The following is a 22,047-nucleotide window of genomic DNA, read 5'->3' on the forward strand; positions in this document are numbered from 1 at the left end:
GCATGAAATTGAAGTTAGGAACACGAAGTACGTTCCAAGGCAAGAGGAAGACAGCCATTTCAAACGTGTACCTTCGGCAATGGATTGTTAATGGTCAATGATCAAATGGAAAAACTAGGCGAGACATCGCTAATATCATGATCTGACATTATCGCCCATTGGGATCACCCCTAAGCTCAACAAGTCGCGAGCTTTAAAAGAGACGAACGATTTTCTCGCGTGGATTTCGATGAAAGGATTAACTCTGCAGACTATTTACTTAGAAGTCCAGTCTGCTGGAGACGAATGGGCTAAAAATGATGAAGTCAAACCAGACCTTGGGGCAATCACAAATAAACTGATGGCCTTGAGGATCTCCCCTTTCTTTTTCGATCGTCTCCACAGAATATGTATAGTAGGTCCGACCGCTTTGACGTCATAGTAGTCCGTAACCTTTAAAGGTTCCTCTTGTCTTCGAAAAGATCGTTCGACATCTTCCACTGAACATGAAACAATGAAGTCGGCAGGGACATCAACGCTGCAGTCCCACGAGGGCAAATGTGCTCCATGGATTTGGAACCCATAAGCTCGTTAATGCTTTCCTTCAGAATCCACGACGGACTTGAGCATGAAGGCCAAATTCCTCTCACGACGACTCCTTTCTTTCTTGAACAAGACCACTCAGACACACTTAATTCACTCTCTGGGATTGTTTGTCGCTCATCATGTTCAATGAACTTGTACTTGTTGCGTAACCCTGATAGAAGAGGATCGAACGTTTACCGATCCCTCTCATTAAGATCAGTTAGCCGACGAATCAACACGAAGTGCCAAGACTCCCATGCTGGATGGAGAGATCTTGCGTACAAGCATGCTGTCAAGCCCTGAACAAATAAACGCTTCTCGCACCTACTCTATGAACAAGTAGGTTTGTATCCTTAGGTGAATCCTGGCACTCTTGATACAAGATTCATTGACGGTATAAAAAAAATCCAAAAGGCAAATACGTGGGAACAAAACGGGACGAGAGGAGAGCATTTTCAACGCCACATCACACGAGAGACAACGCAGAGGGGAACGAGGATCATTCCAATCACAAACCTGGAGTGGAATAAAGATCTCAAGGTTCGATAGTAAGAGCAGATTTTCACTGCAAAGAAACTCGCGTTGATGACCAGGAACGTGATATTACCCAAAGAGGATTGGTGTCACCTTATTCATCTTTTCGGGACGGAGATTGTTCGGCGCCACGTTGTACTCCTCACTATTGGCGAAATCTTGAATGATGGCATTGCATCTGAAATATGAGGTTGATTACTTTTTAAATGGAAGTGACATTTCTCTGAAAGTGGGCTGTCAAAAACTCAGGCTTATACTAATGAACACAAATGACAGATTGAGAGTGATAATTACGGGGGTTGGGGCAATGAGTTGCATGTTTGTGTTTTTAACCGAAAAGGTCCCAAATCCATCAAGATGAAGAATTTAGCAAGTGCCTGAGATTATCTAGCTGGACCATGTTCGAGACTTCATGTCCGTATCTTCTCAAAATTCTCGTTTGACGAGGAGGTTGAATGCTGAATTATGAGGCCTTATCTTTTGAACAATGCCCAACGCCTAATTCATGCTTATAAATTGACTAATCTATCATTGATAGATTGACTTGAAGCCAATTTACAGCTTCATGGAGCAAACTACTTTCCGCGGAGAGATTAGGGCACAAGCGTTTTTTTATCCAATCCTTATTGCAAGGCAGGATTTACATGAATCAAAATGACCTCTTGAAGCCATTTTAATTTTACGGAGTACAAGGAAGTTGGCCATTTCATTTTTTGTACCTCTCCGAGATTTGAAAGCCATGCAAGAGCCGTTGATGGGTTCATATGGGCAGCAACACTCTTAAAAATTCCACAATCGCTCCAAAGAGTTTACGAGGGTCATGCCATCAAATACCATATTTTAAGCGTATATCGGCAGCTGCTGCTGCCAAGGTTTCTACATAGAAGAAGAATTTTGTCTTTAAACAAGTAAATGTCATGCACTTAGCCGATATGCAAATAAAAGTGAAGACACGGTGAGCACTCTATTTTGCATTGAACCGGCTTTTTTCTATCTGATCTCAACATTCATACCAAACATTGGCAAAAAGACACCGGCAAAAGTGTACTGCTGAAGAGCTAGTTATCTTTTTTTCTGTGGTCATTGTTTTGGATGCTGATTTCACTCGTCTTGGAAGATTCAATAAACCAAGTTGTTTCGTCTTTACATGACCCTTCAACAGAGTACCAAGAGCATCCCTCCATGGGTTACCCAATTTCTTCAGGGAAGTTGTTAATTCCTGATTACGATACTGTTTCTAGAGTATGGAAAAAGACTGACCCTCCCGTGTTCTGTTTTTGAACATTCTGCCCCTCGTGCAACTACAAAGCATATTGCTTGGCACGTAGCATTGGATAGAGGCAGAAGCGGACCTATCGAATGCCTGTTGTTGCATGGCACACGGCCAAATTACTAAATTGTCATTTCGCCTTTCGCAAAATTCCGCCCATTCCCATGGGGGATCAATGAAGAAGGAATGCCCACTCTACAGGCACATACAAAAGGAGGCATATTTTGAGGGTCTATCGTTTGTACGTGGCATGATTGGGTTCCTTACGTCCGCTGTCCCATGGTGGCCACAATCACTTGCGTTCGGGTGAGCGGCTGTACCTCCACTAATCCATATGAAGTCAGCTTATTGATGAACTGTGGAGGAACGTTTGAGGTGCTTAATAACTGTCCTAACTATGTCCGAGGTGTCTTTCAATCAGCAATACCGACCTGATCGGGGTTGATGGCAAGTCCGAATTTTGATGAAATCGTGACTTTAGCTGGACCGGTCGTGGCACCTTTCACCGGTTTGTCAAGATCCTGATTCGAGTAAATAAATGTGTATAAAAAAGTAGTTAGGAATTCCAGGCCAATGACGGCATTTACCAAGCGGAAAATGCTCGAGTGGTTGATTTTGATGTGGTTTTTGTAAGGAGCAACCCCGGCTTGGTGTTCTTTAAATTTCAAGGTTCTGATCGTATCCCGACTTCTGTAGAGGATTGCACAGGAAATGTGATTATGTAACCGAAATGAGTTGGAAAGCATGAATTCGGCCAATTCTTACAGATAATGAATTGTTGAGGCGATGTGCGCCAGTTTTAGCCATACATAACCGGTTACGTACGCGTCGAATCCGGCGTCGTGAAATTTCTTGTACCCATCTCCTGAAACGTGATCAAATAGAATGGATGAGCTTTCCAGTCATTGTCCCTAGAAATTCAGCCAAACTTGGAAGAAGAAGATTGATGAGGTAGTTGTCTCATTTTTTTCATGTGCATTGTTAATCGTGTCAAAAAGAACATTCCCCGACCAACAAATTGGGAAGTTTTACTACGAATGTTGCACCTTCTCCGAGAAAGCTGCCCAATTTTTTTGCATTCCAGTCTTCAAATCATCAAGATCAGTATCTCGGCTGGGCTGATAAGAAATTTGAAAATGTAGAAGAAATACCGTAGATTTGACCAGTTTCTTTGTCCATGACAATATTAGGCGAGTGAGGGACCTGATATCCGGCCTTCTGTCCATTCAAGGCCAAGTAAAGCTCATCCAGCCTCGTTCCAGTAAGTGCAACTGCAAAATAGATTGAATTTCATTTTCTTATCCGTTGGGGATACGGGAAGCGCATTAGAGCATAGCAATTAATGCAATTCCTTACCAGGGAATTCGTTCGGCTGGTCTTTCTTTATGTTCAAGGCAACTAACTTCGTGTCGTATATTTCAGGGAACAGGATGCGAACTTTGACTCGAAAGCGTTCCAAAGTGGAGGGAAGATCGTCGATGAATTGCTGATAGATCCTCACCAAATCAAGTAGACAGTTATGCCCCACAATTGGTTTTTTGGCCTTTATAATAGCCTCAATCACTTGTGAGAAACCTCGTTGCTCGTCCAGGTTGGTTTCCATTTGCTTTTTATCCAGTTCTTTCCGCTCGTCACTCGAGACGATCTTCACTCTGACCTGAAACGGAGCAAGCATGCATTTCTCAACATCGTGATCTTCAATGTTCAATGAAATAAGGATCACGCCAACTCTTGTCTAGAAACGAGGGAACTGTCGAGAAAGGACCAACGATGACGGCCTCAAGAGAACGAGTATCGTCATTGGCCCAGGGCCGCTTTTTGACGGTGAATACTTTCACACGAGTTTGTTACTATAAACATGGTGAAAGGAAACGACCATGAAATGACTAGCAAGGAGCTTTTATGACCACCTTGTTTACTCCTTACATTCTGTCTGACCTTGTAAGAAAAGTTCAAAACGGTGGATGATATGAAAACAATCTCAAGGGAATGGTCAACGCTTCACAATCCGACCTCTAAGTCTGATCATGGACTCGATACTTGAGAGAGCATCTATGATGAAAAGCAAAGTTTGCGTTACTTGCGCCTCGTGGTCGTCCGATTTAAAGGCCCAAACATTTGGGAACTGGAAACAAATATAAATGGCAGCTAAATCCGCTGGGATGTTCCCACATTGAATATCGAGCTCTTGGCCTTTTTCTTGGGCAGAGATCCATTGAGACACTTTGGAACAAACGTCTTTGAGCTCGTCCCCGTAGATTTCTCGCTCGAATGACCCACAACGAGCTCCATTCTTTGCCAGGTACGAACGGAGCATGGATTCTTGAGCCCTGTTCGTATAGCCAATTCCCTGGTAAATGAACTGAAAACAAAAACTTGACAACTTGACGACGCGATCCCACGAAGAGGTCGTGGTTACTGACCAGAAACTCCCTACACTTGCTACCGATTATATCTGGAATTGAGTCAAAATTACCTTGTTGAAGTCGAACTTGTGCGTGGTCAGGAACTCGAGGGATTGGGGCTCACATAAGAAGGGTTTGTTCAAAGGACCGAAAGAACGTTGGAAGAGATAAATATTGTAGCAGGACACCTGGTAACACTCTGGATTGGCCGGGTCTTGCGTGAAAATGGACAATCCAAATTGATTAATGACACTCGAGCTTGCTTGCCCTCTGAGTTTAACATATCGTTGCTCCAAGGAGTCAAAGAGGCTAGGATGAAAGCATTGAAATCAGCATCTGATTAAAAGTAGCACTAGATTCTAGATTTGGTATAGCGATCACCTGAATTCTCCGAGAGTCGTAAATTCCGCGTCAAAAGAAACAAACGAAGCGTCCGAAATTTGGCCCAAAATCACTGGAAGCAACTCCTTAAAATTCTCTCGAACAACTTCGGTCATGATGCGGCAGTGAGGAACTTAAGAACTAGGAGAGGAATAAACAAAAGTAAAATTTGACGGTCAATAATGGTCACTGAGGTACAAGATAACAACAGATTCATAGATTCTATATTTGCGAGCACGAGTTAGACATGAGAGTCAAGGAGAGGAGAATGTAAACCACGATATTACAGATTGCAAGAAAACTCTACAAAACAACGTAACAATACTAATCAGAGTCGGATCCGAACACCTCTTCTTTCCGCTTTTCGAAGGCGGATCCGCCCAAGCCTGTCACCTTACTAAATCCATTCATGGCCTTGGCCGCGGCTTGGGCCGCTAAACTAGCATTGAAGCCCACAGGACGGCTTGGAAGAAACAAGGGGTTGCTCTCAGAGTGATTTTTAGACACATATGCACTCTGTGAGTGGCCATTGAGTTCTCCATTGTTGACACTTCCTCCATTGTCTTGCTTTTCAAGGGAGATGGTACGATTCCGCAGCCTTTTGGCTTTGACCTTGAGTGCTTGTGGGCCTGAATCAGTTCTCGAAGGAGCGGCTTTCAGAGCAGCGGGTCTGAGTGGTCTTCGATACGTTTTCAGGACTTTATGTTGCATTTCGTCGGCACTCCCACACTCTGAGTCTGAGTCTGATAAGTTCGTGATCTTGGCTTTGGCATTCCTCTTGAGGTCTTCAAAACTGACATACGGATTGCTCGTGTCATCTTCCACCAATCGCGTTATATCGGGAGAACTGAGGCAACGCAGTTCAGCTAGGCTGCAACTACTAGCGGGGCCTTCTAGAGGACTGGACTTCATGGCCTTGAGTTTGGGTAAGGATCCTAATGATGGAGCAGCCTTTAGCCCACTGGACATTGAACCCGTTCGAGGTTGCAAAGGTCTTCTAATCCCTTGCCCCTTGGCTTTTTTGGACGACCACAATTCGTCGAGCTCACTGTCACTGGATGAATCGTTGAGGGAGGAATTGTTCAAACTACTGTTGCTGCTACTATTACTGAGACTCTCGTTGCCATAATTTCGGACTGATCTGACCGTAGCAGGGTCAGAGGATGACGATGTAGAAGTTTCGCTCCCTCGGGGAGATCCCTGCTTTGCCGAAGCACCATTGCTTGATCGAAGAGTGTCGAAGTCATTCCGGCAAAACTCGTCATCAAACCCCGAGGATATGCCATTTTGCAAGAGCTCAGACTTCACAGATATTGGAGTCCAGGCATCTGGAGTGGGTTTAAGAAGGCTTTTCGCTCCGTTACAAGTTCCCACGTGCCCATTTGATTTTGGTTTGCAATATTTCTGGACTTTGACGACTACCTCCTCGTCTTCTCGATCGGTCTCTTCCTGAGTGTCCCCGTTCATTCTGGCCAAAGCCAAAGCCTCTCTACGCTCTCTTTCGGCAGCCTTTTCCACGAGCACGTGGCGTAGTTCATCTAGGACACGATCGGATTGCATTCGTTCCAAACTCTTTTTTTTTCTCTCCAATGTTACAATGGGATCTTCTCCCTCGGAATGACTTTCGTCCACCACCCCATTCTTCGGTATCACAGCCTCAAAAACCTCGTCAACTGGTTCGGTGGAGGTTGACACGCTCATTTTGACCAAGATATCGGTTTCTTTTTGGGTGTCTTTTTCCACATTTGACTGATTTTGCTCATTTTGAGGAGTCAACTTTGATGGTGTGGCTTTGTCTTTGGCTTGTAGAAAATCAATTTGAGACACACCCTCGTCCAGACATCCCACGCAAGCATTTAGCTCGGTTTGAACAGCTTGAAAGCCTTTAAGCCACTCAAGAAGATGTTCATCGGAAGGCAAGAGGGCCGCAAACATGTCTGTGTCTCGTGTTTTGGATTTTTCTAAGTGATCAAAATGCTTCTCAAGATCTCTGATCTTGAGAAGGGAGTTCTGCAAGTGCAAACCAGTGCTGAATAACGATGTGTAGATGCTCCGAAGCGGAAGCAGATCAATCTTTTGACGCCGCGAGAGCAAGAGCGATTTACTCTTCTTCTCAGACAAAAGGCCCATAGCTTGGTGGTAATCAAAGACTTGACCCAATTTGGAATTGATCTTCCGAATAGAGCTGACCAAGTTCTTCACTTGTGATACCACTCCAACTTCATCCAATTTATGATCTTCACGCGCCTTTTCACAGAACGCAAGGGAGAAACGACGTAGATATTCGGATTGCTGGATCAAAGTCAATTGGACGACATCTTTCAAGGCTCTCACACTGACACAGTCATCGGGGATGTCTTCCCCCTCTTCTATTCCAAAGTGAGCGAGGTCAATAAAGGCGATATAATGCTCCTTCAAATCAACATGATCGGCCAAAGGACCGATTTCCATAAGCCTGGTTACGGCTTCCCGATAAGATCTGATCATATCTCTGGCACTCTGGTACACGGCCTTTCGTAGAGCAGGAAAGCTAGCCCGTTCTGACAATGCTTTCGTTAACGGCGAGTCTTCCTTGGCTGGACAAGGATCCATAGCTCCATTGGATGTACCAGCGGCTCCTCCAGTGGATGAATTCACGGCAAACATGTAGCCGGAATGCATGAGCTCCATACCTTGCAAAAGATTGAGGGACTTCCGTACCAATTGCTTAAACATCTTCATATCGGAAAGAAGTTGCTCTATAAGTTTGAGAAAATGCTGCTCCTGCTCCTTGTGGTGGGTCTCCGATTTAGAGCTCCGCGCCGATGAGAGAGCAGCCAAGGCGGTTGGAAGAATGGCCGCAGCCGTAGCGGCCAACCTGGTTCGTTCTGACAAATAAAGCACCGTTCCAGCCACAGCCACCAGACTTCCCGAGAATAACAAGGCATCGCCCAAAAAGGAACGCCCCTGAGGATGATTGGACTTTTTCTTTAATGCCGCCAAGGCCTCATCGGTCAAGATGAAGTTTGAAATGAAATCCTCATCCTCTTGCACCAAAAGCTCACTGGATAATAGCTTTTGAGCCACCTCAACCTCCAGCTCTTGCCGGCTCACATCCTGCGGCCACTGGACATTGGACAATCCACGGCTGGTAGCCATTCGATTTGGCACCAGTGGTAGTGCTCCAGATGAAGACGAAGTCGACGGGCTAGCGTACGATGTGATGTCCGATGCCAATCCTTCCTGACAGAGGTAGTCGTGCAATGGCGATCCCTCCCAAACCACGTCCTCCTCATCACCCAGTTCAAGTTGATCTGGTGGTAACGAATCGGCCATAGTATCCACATCAAAGCGTGCGAAGCTCAATTCTTGACCTCATCAATCCAAGCGACATTAGGATTTGGTCTTGACAATTTTGTCTTCCTCTTCATGGAGGAGGTTCCATGGCAATTCCACTTCAATCGGACCATTGGACCATGATTCCTGTCCAGAACAATGCCAGAGTCAATACAAGAATAGAGCACAAGAATACCCAGGGTAGAGAGAGGGATCGAGTCTAATTTATATGCCTCTGGTGGATGGAACTCACTCCGTTAGTCCACCCGCCCACATCCAACTAACGGACCGGTACAGCCGACAAGGTCATCCTTCTCCTTTGCCATCCACTCATGAGGAACTCGCGAGGAGCTCGCCAGCGTGTGGGTTCGTTCATTCGTGTGGTGGGTCTGATGTGGTTCCACTCGTTCTCACACCGTTGGAACGACCCAGATGAAGAAAGCCCAGGGAACCAGTGGATGGCAGAGAACTCGGAGAAAGAAAATGCAGGTCCACATAAATATTGACTTGTATTGACGTACCCGGATCAAATTTCGGTTGGGATCAAGAAACCGGACTGGGTTGAGTTGGGCGAGATGTTCAAAATCTAGGGAGGGAACAATGTAGAGCCGGGCCTCAACCTCCGTCCGGAATCCTGGAGTTGAGATTTGAGGTGTTGTTATTTTAGAAATGGAAATCAGTGCTGCCAAATTCGAAATGCGAAGAAAGGCCAGCAGGCGAGGGATACGGGGCCAAGTCTCAGCATGACATGTTATAGGGTAATTAACCTTTAAATGATATGCTTACGAAGTCTTCATCCATCTGAAAACATTTCCGTCGTTGCTTTTATTTCTGAAGAGCTGTCCACACGACTTCTTGCAGATTGCAAATCATTCACAGTATCCATTGCAAGTCAGTGCTCTTTCCTTCTCAGATCTGGTGAATCATTTAGGGTTACTTCCGGCAACGGGGTTTGAACTGGAACTTGTTCGCATGGCAACTTGGACCGCTTGGACCGCTCGGCTACACTAATCCCGGTAAATCAAATTTGCTGTTGAAATCACATTTGGAAGGTACACATATCATCAAAAATATAACTAAATAGCGGGAAATATAATGATTTACGGTTGAACTTCGAAGATTGTTCTTGGGAATGAACTTTTTGTGAGGGTTGCCATAAAAAGTAAAATCAGATCTGGCCTCTCTGCAATGACAAGCTGGCAACCAGAGGGACGAGGTTGTGGGACATGTTACTGCTTGATATCCTGATAAGGATGTCAAAATGGCCTGTTCAAATTCGTCCTGGTTCCATCCATTGTTCCATAAATTTATCTTTGACTCAGACCAACGATGAAATCGAAAATCAATGTGAATACTCCCTAAGCGATCTCATTAGACCAGGGTAAACCCTTAGACGGAGAGAATCAAATGACACTGCACATCTCACTCTTTTTGAAGGGAATTTAATTCAAAATGGTCCATTAGTCATACACATACTTTGACTCTCCCAAGAAGACCCGCTCTGATCCCTCGGGGATGAGCTCTTTGAACTTAATCTTAAACGACGCATCCGAGTGCCAATCATTCATCTCACGATTGGTGGTGGAGGTATCGCGATGAAAGTTAGCATTGCCCATGGGAGAAATGGTTGTTGAAGTTTTGTAATAATTGTGATTGGCCTCGCGCTCAATGTTGGCATCCGATATACACATCTCATGTTGAGGAAATAGACTTTGGTCCTCTTTCTTGAGCTTGGGGTGATAATAGAACTCGCCCTTTTGATTGATCCGGCAACACGCCGGGTCAAACTCTTCGTTCGAGGGATATCCCATGGGAAACGTCAAGGGGATGATTTCGATCAGATGCTTTATAGGGACCAATCGCCAACACATGGTGGGGGTATTGGGCAGGACCGCAATTTTCTCCATGGGTGCAAACTGGCCCAAACCCAATCGCTCACACGCCTCCTTATGGTAGTAAGGCTGGCAAATCAGCGTTCGAACCCGCTTGACCAATAAGATGGGGCTCGGGTCTTGGAACTCCTCGGCCATAACTTGACCCTTGTGGGGCCAGTACGTGATGTCGTAGGTCTGGTCGTCGTCTCGATCCAGGGGATCTTTCATGGGATAGACCAATGGGTCCTGGATACCCGGACCCCTCTCCCAATCGGGCATGTCCAAGACATGCTTCTGGTTCTGAAGCAAGTGGCGTGTCTCATTGCTGATCGGATTCGGGTTACTGCCGTCTTTCAAGTAATAACTGAAGTTGCTGGCCAGACGTTGACCAGTTCTAAGGGCCTGGAGGTGGCGATGGGGCGTACCCCGTCGCCACACTCGAGATAACACACTGGGACCGGACATTGGGCAAGGATCCCGCGATTGAGACACACGGGTTGAGAGATGTCGTGCTCGGGCTTGTTGTTCGAGGTTGGGAGCTTGCTGGTCAAGGGACAACTTCGGAGGCGACTTTCAGGCAAAATGGGAAATTCAATTTAGAGGGGCAACTTTTCCTTTGATTGACGAATTCTGGCCGCTATATTCTTCCATGGCAGCTTTCTTTTTTTGAAATATGGCATTGTTTCATGGAAGCAACATTGTGACTTACCGTTACAAGAAAACCAGAAGCCCAGTTGTGATTTTGTCTCATATGCCTGGCTATCTATCCTTGTCTCAACTGATTTGGATTGAGAATTTCTTGGGCCAGAACATGAAAGTCTGCTTCACTGGTTCTTGAATATACATCTGTGTGCACCTGTGGGAGTGCTTGAGTTGGTCCCACTTTGGTTGAGGAGTCAAACTTTATTGAATTTGCCGATCGATCATTTTTGTACGGCATCGCTCAGGTTTAGATTTCATTTTGAAGACTCAATAGGTAGGTAGCATGTTAGGAAAAAAACCTATTCAATTCCCAAATATTAAAGATGAAATAATCGATTTTTGTAGAGAATTCCCAAATAAAAAGAATAATTTGAATTTGTGCTACACAAATCAGGTATACACGTTCAGATCTGGAATTTTGTTTAGTTTAGGAATTGAAGTTTATATTTCGCCAGCAAACGATTGCCATGATTACAAAGTGGAATGGGCATAACGGACGGCATTAATTATGCCATATCCTGATGGTTTTTGGCTCAAATGTGCCAACTCTTTTTGTGGGGTGGCATTAGCAACATATCTGGCAGTCCTTTTCGCCGAATGATGCCAACCCCGGTCAGTTCAGTTGTTAGGTCAAAAATGAAATTAATTATATATTGAAGGGAGGAAGACGGTTTTTTGAATTCAGGCTGAGGTTATGATACAAAATAAGGATGAGATTACTGGCAATGCACAGAATTGAATGGACGATGCGATCAGAATTGAGCTTCATGAAACATTTCGGTGTTGTCCCCGTAGCTCTTGGGCAAAGGGACATCCGCCTTATCGGCGCCCAAGTAACACGCCCCCAGGGCGGCAGGCACTTTGAGCCGCAGAAGCTGGATGGCCGGGATCAGGTCTCTGCTTTTGGCCAGTTCGGTAATGAATCCCTTTTCCAGAAATTTCCACGACTTCCAAACGGACCCGATGCAAACCACCGGCAGCCCATCGGGGGCTTGCCGAAGTTCGGGGTTGATGTGGCGGGCCATAGCCGTTAAATGGGAGGCTAGTTGACGACCATTCTCTTCGAAGAAAGACTGCGAAAGCTGATCGCCTTGCTCGGCTCCTTCGGCAATGAACCGACAGAGTCCGGCAAATTTGGCTTTGGCAAAGTTCTCATAGCAATGGGGAATGATGTCGAATCGATCCTTGAGCTGGAAATGCTTCATGATTGCATTCCGCACGTAGGTGATGTCGTACGGGGCGGGCACCTTATTGTCTTCATGGTCAATGTAGGTTTTGACCGCTTTCAAGGATATGTGGAAGGCTGACCCTTCATCCCCGATCAAATGACCCCATCCTCCACAACGGGAGGTCGTTCCATCCGGGTTGACTAACAACGCATTGGATCCAGTTCCAGCGATCAAGACAATGCCCCCTTTCTCGGATGCCGTGGCTAAGGTGCCTTGCGTGTCGCTGACCACGACAAAGGGCACACCCGGATAAAGATCCTCCATGGCCTTTTTGACCTCTTGGTTGGTTTCCTCTCGCTCGCAACCGCTCAAGCTCATACCAAAACTCTTCAGTTTGGTGTCCTCCGGCAATCCAGCCACGGCCAAGCCCTTTTTGATCAGGGACAGGATTCTCTTACAAGCGTCCTCGTAGCCCAATTGGCACACGTTGGTCTCCGGACCTTCCACTTTGGCGATGGGTTTCATTTGACCATCGAAGAGCATGAGCATGGAGTGGGTTGCTCCACCTTCGATGCCGCCCACTACGAAATCACTCATGCTGATACCAGGATTTGCGATGGGATGCTGAAAGAGCTCAGAGATTGCTGCAGATTCTATAGAGTAAAAGCAATTAATTAGCTATGCGTTGTGGCCTGGCAGACTTCTGACCGACGATTGATCGAATCCTGTTGATCGTGTGTCAATGTCACAAATGATAGCGTCCGTCATAGCTCATAAAATGCGGGCTTACTTATTCCATGGATAAGTTAATCGCAATACACTCGTCGAACGCAGAAACGCTCTTTTACAATTGCATCAAGTTCACTCTATCAACGTGCTCGGTAAACCTATTGCGTGGCTCATAAAACTTATCTGAAAAATTCGGACTTGCTATTCATGTGAAATCGCACTAATTCAAGCCAGATTTCGGTCATACTTGATTAGCCCTGCCTGTCCTTTCCGGATCTTGAAGAAATGTATTTATGAGAGGACACTACTCTAAATGATAAGAGTTAATAGCAAACGTGCACAATCACTGTATGATCTTGTCCAGTAAGGCCCTTTCATGCAGCTTTCTCTATTTCTGTTGCGGACAAAGTGCCCTCTTTTTGAAGGTTGGCACCAAAAGAGCAGGAGATTCTGTTTTTCAATCACTTCAAACTTACAACGATGTATTCCATCCTGCTATTCATTTGATTCAATCTCTCAGACTTGAACACGAAGGGACACTTGAATGAGACGAAATTTCAGAGGACCTGTTGATCTCATTCAAGGTCAGTCAAGCCATGAGATTTCTGGTTTGAGCGAGAAAGTGTGGGCATGTAAAGTCACTACCGCGGGATTTGACATCACGCCCTCGTCTCATTGACAAGATCAATTTCGTCATCATCAGGATAAAATAACTCATCCGTCAACGCTTCCAAAGTCGAGTTTGCCTCCCGAACGCGTTTGATTTCAGCCACGATTGATTACAAGTGATTTTAGTTAACTATCAAATCCAGTCGCTATATCAGTATCAAGCCTTGGACCAAAAATTGAATGCTATCAAGTTATTGTTACCCAATATAAAAATGCCACCAAATAGCTTAAGCACCACCGGTCTTGAAGCTAGCTATGAAGGAGTATGAGGTTCCGTGATGGATTTCTAAGCCCTGAACTCGCTTCAGCCCCCCAAGCCCATAAAGTCGTTATCCCAGCAGCCTCGTTCCGAACATTAAAGAGGACAATAGAAGCAAAACTTGAGGTCTTGGAAGGAAATCTGGAACCACCAGATCCATCGGCGGATACCACACATCCTTGATAGTTGGACAGCCAAGCTATGGAGAAGAAGTCGCCGAAAGGGTAATCGTCAATCCATTGATATCATGCACTTTTTTTAAAATGCTGATTTCACCGAGATCGGGATGTATCATTGTAGGCGGAAGAGATCCATGAAAAGCGTCCCAAGTACGTCGGCCGGTCCCTCAACGGATGACGGATTCTGGGATTGTTCCGTGTGCACATTCAAGAATAACCCCGAGGCCTTCAAGTGCTCCATGTGTGACGTCAGGAAGGGCACCTCCACCCGGTAGGTTAGCGGGTAAAATGGGCCTTGATTGGCATTCATGTCCGAGTGATTTTGCTCTGTACCCAGGAAACCTCGCATAAATCCTGATTTGGTAGCGGCTCAACACGCTCAAGCTCTGACACCTCCTCCCCCGCTGAGTACCACGCCCACACCCTCGGGCTCGGCGTACGACTTCAAAGACGACGACGAAGACGAAGATGAACCCGATGAAGTGGAAGATTCGCCGCCCTTACCCACCAAGGTCTTGAAAAAGACACCCAAAGAAAAGGTTCCCAAAGTCAAAGCTCCTGGAGCAGAAAAAACGCCCAAAGAAAAGAAACCCACACAAAGGTATTGTGATGTGATGAATTAGCCATAAATTGTAGGCCTGGTAAAAAGAAGATGAAGCTCATTCCTTCATTAATAAGGCTTTGAAATGATTGATGTTTTCACGCTCCAAGTTGAATTGAATTTTCAGCAAGGCCCGATTGAAGAACGTGGATCGGAGTTCTGCAACTTATCATAGTGTAACAGTGAATGACATGACCGTGGTGATAACAGAATTTAAGCCTAAAGTGAAGAAGGAGAAAAAGGAGAAGAAAGAGACACCGGGGAAAGGGGGGGGTGAAGCGGCCGGTGGGCCTCCCGGACCGAGTAACGGGATCTCGGTCTCGAATGACGATGCCAATAATGGTGCGTCTAAAAGTGCCGGTGGTGTGATGAAACCTAAGAAGGAAGAGAGCAGCGATGGCGAATCCGCCACATCCAGTCATTCCAATCAAGAGACTCTGGTGCGAAATGCCAGCGAGAGTTCCTTGAATGGAAGCTCACGCAATGCTTAGAGTCTGCCATCACTCGCTCATAGTATTATTCCATCAAACAATGTCGACGTTGAATCTCAAGTTTATTGGGACGATATATCAATTTGTTCTCAAGTATATCACAGATGTGTTGATAAATCCTAATTCATTATTCCCACTCGCGAAAAAAAATGTGGATCTATTGCCAAATTTCCCTAGCAAAATAAATTCTATACTCGGCCAGGCAGAACCATTCATTGATCAAGGTCTAGCATGGCTCAATGTTACATAATTTCCTTGATAACTTGGTTTTCGGACCGAGGAGTTCGGTGCAATGACGATCTTCAATCACGTTCCCCACGGCATTCAAACACTCGCTTTGGACATCAGTCCAACCTGGAACAAAATTTTCGTATGCATCACCGCCATCATTTTACACTTTGGATTGTGGCTTCTCTAAAGTTTTACCTGCCCCACATTCCACAGGACATGTCGATTCCCGAGTAACCCATCTTACGCCAGGTTTGAAGTAGTTGCTTGTTTCCCTATGCAACTTATTCATCTTGATCCATTCTGGGTGCCCAAAATCTTCAACAATACGAGGAAAGATGACGGCTTGGTCGTTTCTTTCCGGACCGGTCCGTGAACTTTCCTTGGTCTGCAGGGGCAATACTCGCGTTTGTCCGTTACTCTTTGGGTATCGCTCAGATAACCTATGGATGAGAGGAAGGGTTAATGCTCGGATGGTACTACCATTGCTGGACTGAAAAGTGCAGATACTTCGTCTTAAGCATTTCGAATATCTCCGTGAATATGGGATCAAACCATGTTGGCCTATCATCAATTTTGTTAGCACTTGCGTTGACCGTGGATTGGTCCCCATCGTTCTTGTTCACTTCGTTGTCATCGCCAATCTTTCTCGTACCGTCATCATTGGGATCAAATGGACTGCAAATGCCACTTAAGCAGATCTAGCAAAAGAGCCAATATTTTAGACCTTACAATAAACGACAACAAAACTATTTTGGATCCTATCCAATCCGAATCCACTTAAAGAGATACATGCAATCAGGGATTCACTCAATCTCATGTTGGATCGCGCATTTTTTTTTGTTTGTTTGGTTTTTCACGGGCTTTTCTAACCGCTACAGGGAATGTAATTCCCAGTACTATTAAAATGAAAGGTTATAATTCGTCTATTTTTTACCTTTCAATCTTTATATGATATTTGGTCCACCAACGAATTTGAATTGGCAGACCGAGCTAGTCCTTGAATGTAGGGTTGATCTGGTATGCTATCTAAAAATTTGTCCAAGTCTGGCTTGAATGATGCAACCGGATCAACAAGGCCTACGTATTCCCTACGAATATTAGAGGGAAGCAAATAAAACAATGAAGGAGCCCGAGAAAGAAGAGATATGGACTTCATTGTTCGAACTAGCCTGGATTCTCGAGGGCTTGAAGGTGCTCTCAAAATATACATTAAACCTTGACGGTCACTAGAATTGATCCTAAAACCTGGGTTGGGACAAAGCTCATGGATGCTTTTGATGACGTACAGTATCAGATACCTTTCGTACCTTCCCTGAACACTGTACCTACTGTCCCAACCTTTCTAGTCTCTCCCAATACGAGAACTCTCTCATTCCTGTGATGTTCCTAGTGAAACATCTTTGGACTTGTTCGACCTTTTACAAACCTGCTGAACTCATTGGAGCCCAAATGGGAGAGGCATATTCAAGATATGGTTAAACAATCGACTTGTACAGAGTTAGCATCGTGATGCTGTCTCTGGACTCTGGACATTTGATTGTATTTGTTCCTCGCCTGCTCACACAAGTGACATTTTTTTCATAAAGTACATGAATACCACGCCATATTTATCAATACATTTGGACATTTCTTCGGATTTCCGAAGAATATATTCAGTCATCTGTTAAAAATTTGAAACTTAGTCCAGCTATACTGTATCAAGCAGCTACAAATTTTAAAATGGCTAAGTTAGTTTACTAAGTTTAAGGGAATACCGTCACTTCAACACGCAGAGTATGTCCCAGGGACGAATGTTAATGCCCACTCCACTCATCTCTCAGACCTATTGTTCCCCGAAATCTTTCTTAGCTGGCAGACTTTTCCACCGTAACACGTTCCTTCTACGTTGTTCGCCCTTAGTTTACACTCGTAAATCGAGTTTTCTAGGTGAATCAAACTTCGATTCGTATCTTAAGAATTGGAATCGCACAATGTGACCTCTTTGAAATCAAATTTGTTGATGATTGGACTAAAAAAACGGCAGAAAGTGAACAAAAATGAAGAGGAATTTGCTGATAAATGACCAAAGATGCACGTAGTTGTGCTCTATTTCCTTACTTTGAGAAAAGTCAAAAATGATAAAAGTAGAAATGAACAAAAATTATATGCAGTGGCTGCTATTCTACTGCATGTTAGAGAGCTTATTTGTTAATTGCTAGGCAACCGAACCAAAAGGTGGAACTGCACTAGATTATTAAAGAACAAGATGTACATGCTTTGACCAAAAGCCTATGGATTAATGCAAAATTATGAATTATTTGGCAACCAAATATGACAAAACGTTGGTACAAAATAAGAACATGTGTTTAATTTTGCAAGGTTCAAAAGGAGTAATCTTGAAAGGGTTTACCAAAAGTTTTATGGTTAACTTGTTCAAAAATCAATGAAATGGACCAACCTGGAAACTTAATATTGTCATAAAAAGGTTGGAAATTTCTAATATTTGTCAGAAAAATAGGCCAAAAACCATGGAAAAGCCTTTTCGGGCAAAATTTTGTTAACAGCTTCAAATATAAAAGCAACGAATACTGCCTAAGTCCGATGTTTTTCTGAATCTAAAACCGTTTTTAAGTTTTACTTGCCCGAGTGAAAATTACAACGGAAGCTTCAATGGTATTTAAATCGGTGTTTGGGGTTTGCTTTCGTCTTTGATATTCTTGATAGCTGTACCAAAGCAAAATTGATAAACATTATACCTTATTTTAACCCCTGCCTCACCAAACACATTTTCGTTTTTTTTTTTTTGAAAAGTAGAAAACTTTTCCCAAAAATACTACCCTTCTTAAAAAATCTATGTTAGCTAATAAAGGTAGGCAAATCCTCTTGCGAGTATTGATTAGAGTTTCTAAATACTTGAGATGGCGCTTTAGCGGCTGCCCTCCAGGAAAGTGACATTTTAGATTTATAAAAAGGAAACCACTTACAGAGCCATATGGGAACGGTTTTTCACTGCAATCAGTGCCTTCCAAAGCTGGGTGAGCTCTCAAGGCATGGGTGTTGTTCGAGCACCATAGCTCACGACACAAGTCCTGAAAAATATTCAATTAATGCCTGAAATCTTATGGATCGAGTGAGCGAACTCCTCGACATTGTGGTCACCTCAAAGGGTTTTTCATCCTTCTTATGAGGCTTGAAGTCTTGCCCAAAAGCCTTTTGGCACTGCTCGATTGCTTTAAACTTGTCCCCCGGAGCCTTGCTGTCCTTCAGATAGTCGTATTTGGCCATGATTTCGGGCATATCATCTAAGCACTTGGCTTGGTTTCTCGTCACTCTAAAAAAAATAGACCATTTCAAAATGGGCTCAGCTTGAAACTTGTGACAACGTATAGACTTGAAAAAAAAAAGCAATAACGTTCCCCACTGATATGCAGGCAACGTTTTTGCTCTTTATTTCGTAGTGCTCGCCAACGAGCCTAGCAACGTCAGAACACCCTGACGTTAAGCTTTATGGTCTCGTTGAGATATAAAAAAAGGGAAAGTGTCCGTTCCATTTTGCAATTTTTGTGCCCAAGTGTTCGGATGCGAAATCCAGACCCTGGTCTTTTTTTCACTCACCCTGCCGTAATGAAATCCGATATTTCCTGGTTGGAGCACGTGGACCAGGAAACCTTGCCCGGTCCAAGAATAGGGGACATGAGGTACTTGTCCGGGTCGCAGGTGTTTCCTGCTCGAGATTCCCCATCATGGTTCATACCCAAACTGTTCGAGAAAAACGTATCTGTGTAACTGTACTGTCCCTAGGCCATATTCGATTACTTTATAATCCTTTGAAATGGCACACATTTTGTGGAGCTTTTCGAGCTAAGCTGAACGAACGACAAAGACCCATTTACTCCTATCTGGTCGAGGCTCTTGGAATTAAAAATAAAGGGAATTCTTTTCAACTTCGAGAAGGGCAATCCAGAAAACTTGCTTGTCCTTAGATTTCAATGCAGTAAAAAGAACGACCTGACAAGCTCGTTGTTGCTGCTCAAGGACCAAGCCAGAATTTGCTCTTCAACAATGGCTCAGATCATATTAGAAAGCCCAAGCCCCTCGTGTGTAGGATAGCATGGAAGGTACTAGAGTTCGTTTTGTTTCATATATTCTTTCCCGTCTAAATGTGTTTGTACTTAGCAACAGAAAATGGCCAGGCTGTCAGGACCTTGTTCCGTGTTCCTTAGCCAACTCTGATTTTCATTTGTCCCAAGAGCAGGAGACAATGAAAACGGAAATGAAGACATAAATCTCCCGACCCAAGTCTAACTTAGCTTACTTGTGGCCCATTTCATGAGCTATCACGTAGACTGATTCGAAATTGCTGCCTTCATTAATGGTACAGCTGTAGGAGGGATGACACATGCCAGAGACCCAAGCCAATCCTGGAACGAGACAGAAAGAGAAGGGACACAAAATCAGTTGAGCGTTAAATGGTCTTCTTGCCACAGCCTTTTGAAGTCATCCCAAAACTCTTTCCCTTTGCGATGCATCGGATTATGCAATGCTTTTTGAGAGCAAAAGATTCCATTTCGTTATTGTTTGTCGTACCCACTCATGCGGAAAAGAACAATCGAACTTGGAAACTCAGCCTCAGCACGACTGTCAGGTTAGTTTGCTTTGTCTCTCCTCGACATGAGGAGTAACGAGTTCCCATTGTTCCCCAAACGAAGTCCGACTTACCTATCACGGAGTCGTATTTGGGCTGTCGGTCAAACAAGTTCAGCCCAGTGAGCAAAAGACCATGGTCCCAATGGGCAGAGTTAGACAGATCGTCCTCGGGGCTGTCACCGGGGTTCTCGTCCCTCTGCCACCCACAAAACGAATCCAAGTACTGTTCGATGTCACCTCGACTCTTATCAATCCCTGAAATGGGGGTTTTAAAGATCTCGAGTCGGACTAGCACGACTTTGACTCGATAGTCAAGTTTCTCCGAGTTGTACAGAAGTTGGACCTGAAAGCAAAATCAGGGGGGTTGTGCCCACTCAAAGCGACCACCAAAATGTAATTAAGAAAAGTTTGCAAGAACGACTCGTACTGAATTCAAATAGGTAAAGACGAGATCTTGGATCTGAAAGACAGCATCCCGTGAATGTAGTTCTTTCTCCTTTTTGTACAGATCATCGTCCACAAATACAGCCAGCTCGATCGTTTTATCTCCTCGGGGAGATCTCTTCTTTCGAACAAAACTACCAACGGATGGCTTGGGTTTCTGCTTTGTGATTGACCCATGAGGCTTTAACAGGATGGCCTCTCTGGTGGGGGCGTGCATTCGTTGAAGATTCTCCGGCTTGATCCCACATTCCCCACCCGTAGCCTCGGCCTCATAAATAACGATGAGACCTCCCAGGTTGTCGCTGGAACCCCCATCAAGGCCTTCCAAGGAGCGTTTTGGCCTTGGGCCTGGCTGTGGTGGGATCTCTTCCAGTATTAACTTGCTTCCATTAGCGATAAGGATGCCTTTCTGAAATGAGAGTCAACGAGAAGGCAACTCGTCAAATCGAGCTCATGCTAAGCAATGAGGATTCATTAAGATACACCCGACACTATCGTGCATGCTCAAGATGATTATCTTGTTTTTGTACTCATGGCTTGGGAATAGACAGAGGATCGATTCCTAGAATCGTATCGATTTCTGGCCTCAAAATGTATCGGGACCCCAAGCGTTGTCATTTTGTTTGGCCAGTAAATGATTCAAAGGACCCCACTTTGACAGTGAGCCATAAACGACAGACATTCATTATTCTGTTTCCTCGTTTTGAGTGCTGACAAAGTTGCCCCTGTCACGATTCTCACTAAACAAGTAGTCACAACAGACGTCGCTTTACAACGCTATGAAAATATTGGCACCTGGTTGAAGGTGCTCGTTCCACTGAGGATTTCCATGCTATACATAGTGCATAATATCAGGCCCATTCTCGTCTTTGCTAATTGACGTTGACATGGATATGCCCATTTTGTGGGTTATGTTCGTGCCACCTGCAAAATGTAGGCCTGTAAGACGAAACTCACCAAGGCGTTTCCCTGGCATGTGGACAACGCAGCTGGAATGTGTTCCGAATGAGATGACGAGTACAAGCAAGTTGGGAAAGGCACAGTCCGATTCACTGAGATGTTTTGCCCATTGCGGACAACAAGCTCGTATTGAGGTGCGAGTAATTGGGGCGACTTGGTCAGCTTCAAGTTGTACGTCCTGAGGTCGTGACCCCAGATCGGTTCGTCCGTGGACAGCTCTAATTCGGCCTCGTAGTCATCCGTGTCATCCTCCGGGGGTTCCACGTCCCGTTTGGAACGTTTCGTTTCGTGTTTGGCACTGAGTTTGAACCTTCCTCTGGCCACGATGGAGGCTGGAAATAAAACAGATTTTGAGGTTTCGGCTTGATCCTGCTTCTGTCTTAACGTAGTATTAGCGAGGTAGAGTGGATGCGATGAGGAAGGAACTATATGATTTATTGACATAGCTTGAAGATCGGGCTAGATTGCGACAAGTGCAAGTGTAACCTCCAAAGTATTGTTTTAGCAGACAAATGGGCCTTTGTTTGGCTTGGAAATGCTCTTCAGGGTTATGGAACGAGTGAGATCCTTTTCCCCTTATCTTTCGCTCGTTGATACGCATACGAGCTTTAAAAATGTCGTTTCACTCAGCTTTCGTTCTAACG

At 44.7% G+C, this 22,047-nt stretch overlaps 6 protein-coding genes across 9 annotated transcripts in view; 1 reads left to right on the plus strand and 5 right to left on the minus strand.

Annotated features, from left to right (window-relative positions):
- Positions 1–932: 932 nt before the first annotated feature.
- Positions 933–9,124, minus strand: LOC131887273 (pre-piRNA 3'-exonuclease trimmer-like). Of its 2 annotated transcripts, XM_059235832.1 has the most exons (12): positions 8,991–9,124; positions 5,155–5,295; positions 4,845–5,082; positions 4,449–4,730; positions 3,725–4,025; positions 3,520–3,639; positions 3,134–3,233; positions 2,956–3,058; positions 2,800–2,889; positions 2,636–2,724; positions 1,172–1,276; positions 933–1,080 (listed from the first exon to the last, which is right to left on the minus strand). In XM_059235832.1, exons 2-12 carry the CDS (start codon positions 5,268–5,270, stop codon positions 1,020–1,022), a joined length of 1,605 nt encoding a protein of 534 aa, XP_059091815.1. In that variant the 5' UTR covers positions 5,271–5,295; positions 8,991–9,124; the 3' UTR covers positions 933–1,019. The 2 variants fall into 2 exon arrangements, with proteins under 2 accessions (XP_059091815.1, XP_059091816.1); XM_059235833.1 differs by lacking the exon at positions 4,449–4,730.
- LOC131887267 (uncharacterized) lies at positions 5,296–8,996 on the minus strand. Its single transcript, XM_059235823.1, has 2 exons — positions 8,723–8,996; positions 5,296–8,616 (listed from the first exon to the last, which is right to left on the minus strand). Exon 2 carries the CDS (start codon positions 8,467–8,469, stop codon positions 5,479–5,481), a length of 2,991 nt encoding a protein of 996 aa, XP_059091806.1. The 5' UTR covers positions 8,470–8,616; positions 8,723–8,996; the 3' UTR covers positions 5,296–5,478.
- Positions 9,125–9,895: 771 nt separating the features above from the next.
- On the minus strand, positions 9,896–11,109 carry LOC131887275 (uncharacterized). The gene is made up of 2 exons (XM_059235837.1): positions 11,053–11,109; positions 9,896–10,913 (listed from the first exon to the last, which is right to left on the minus strand). The coding sequence occupies exons 1-2, from the start codon at positions 11,092–11,094 to the stop codon at positions 9,930–9,932; spliced, it is 1,026 nt and encodes a 341-aa protein (XP_059091820.1). The 5' UTR covers positions 11,095–11,109; the 3' UTR covers positions 9,896–9,929.
- A 589-nt stretch (positions 11,110–11,698) lies between these two features.
- On the minus strand, positions 11,699–13,587 carry LOC131887274 (N-acetyl-D-glucosamine kinase-like). Of its 3 annotated transcripts, none has more exons than XM_059235835.1 (2): positions 13,420–13,587; positions 11,699–12,838 (listed from the first exon to the last, which is right to left on the minus strand). In XM_059235835.1, the coding sequence occupies exons 1-2, from the start codon at positions 13,444–13,446 to the stop codon at positions 11,798–11,800; spliced, it is 1,068 nt and encodes a 355-aa protein (XP_059091818.1). In that variant the 5' UTR covers positions 13,447–13,587; the 3' UTR covers positions 11,699–11,797. The 3 variants fall into 3 exon arrangements, with proteins under 3 accessions (XP_059091818.1, XP_059091819.1, XP_059091817.1); XM_059235836.1 differs by lacking the exon at positions 13,420–13,587 and adding an exon at positions 13,191–13,334; XM_059235834.1 differs by lacking the exon at positions 13,420–13,587 and adding an exon at positions 12,923–13,006.
- Positions 13,588–13,933: 346 nt separating this feature from the next.
- LOC131887276 (RING1 and YY1-binding protein-like) lies at positions 13,934–15,341 on the plus strand. The gene is made up of 4 exons (XM_059235838.1): positions 13,934–14,095; positions 14,172–14,321; positions 14,388–14,651; positions 14,779–15,341. Exons 1-4 carry the CDS (start codon positions 14,073–14,075, stop codon positions 15,140–15,142), a joined length of 801 nt encoding a protein of 266 aa, XP_059091821.1. The 5' UTR covers positions 13,934–14,072; the 3' UTR covers positions 15,143–15,341.
- Positions 15,188–22,047, minus strand: part of LOC131887269 (A disintegrin and metalloproteinase with thrombospondin motifs adt-1-like) — a 10,688-nt gene continuing 3,828 nt past the window's right edge. Inside the window, exons 3-12 of the mRNA XM_059235827.1 lie at positions 21,401–21,735; positions 20,427–20,852; positions 20,072–20,342; positions 19,668–19,773; positions 18,968–19,111; positions 18,512–18,683; positions 18,337–18,441; positions 15,881–16,071; positions 15,569–15,813; positions 15,188–15,496 (exon numbers count right to left, since the gene is read on the minus strand). Coding sequence (XP_059091810.1) covers positions 15,369–15,496; positions 15,569–15,813; positions 15,881–16,071; positions 18,337–18,441; positions 18,512–18,683; positions 18,968–19,111; positions 19,668–19,773; positions 20,072–20,342; positions 20,427–20,852; positions 21,401–21,735 — 2,123 coding nt within the window. The 3' untranslated portion in view covers positions 15,188–15,368. The remainder of the gene's footprint in view (positions 15,497–15,568; positions 15,814–15,880; positions 16,072–18,336; positions 18,442–18,511; positions 18,684–18,967; positions 19,112–19,667; positions 19,774–20,071; positions 20,343–20,426; positions 20,853–21,400; positions 21,736–22,047) is intronic.

Source organism: Tigriopus californicus, chromosome 9 (genome assembly GCF_007210705.1).
Source record: "Tigriopus californicus strain San Diego chromosome 9, Tcal_SD_v2.1, whole genome shotgun sequence".
Lineage (NCBI taxonomy): Eukaryota > Metazoa > Arthropoda > Copepoda > Harpacticoida > Harpacticidae > Tigriopus > Tigriopus californicus.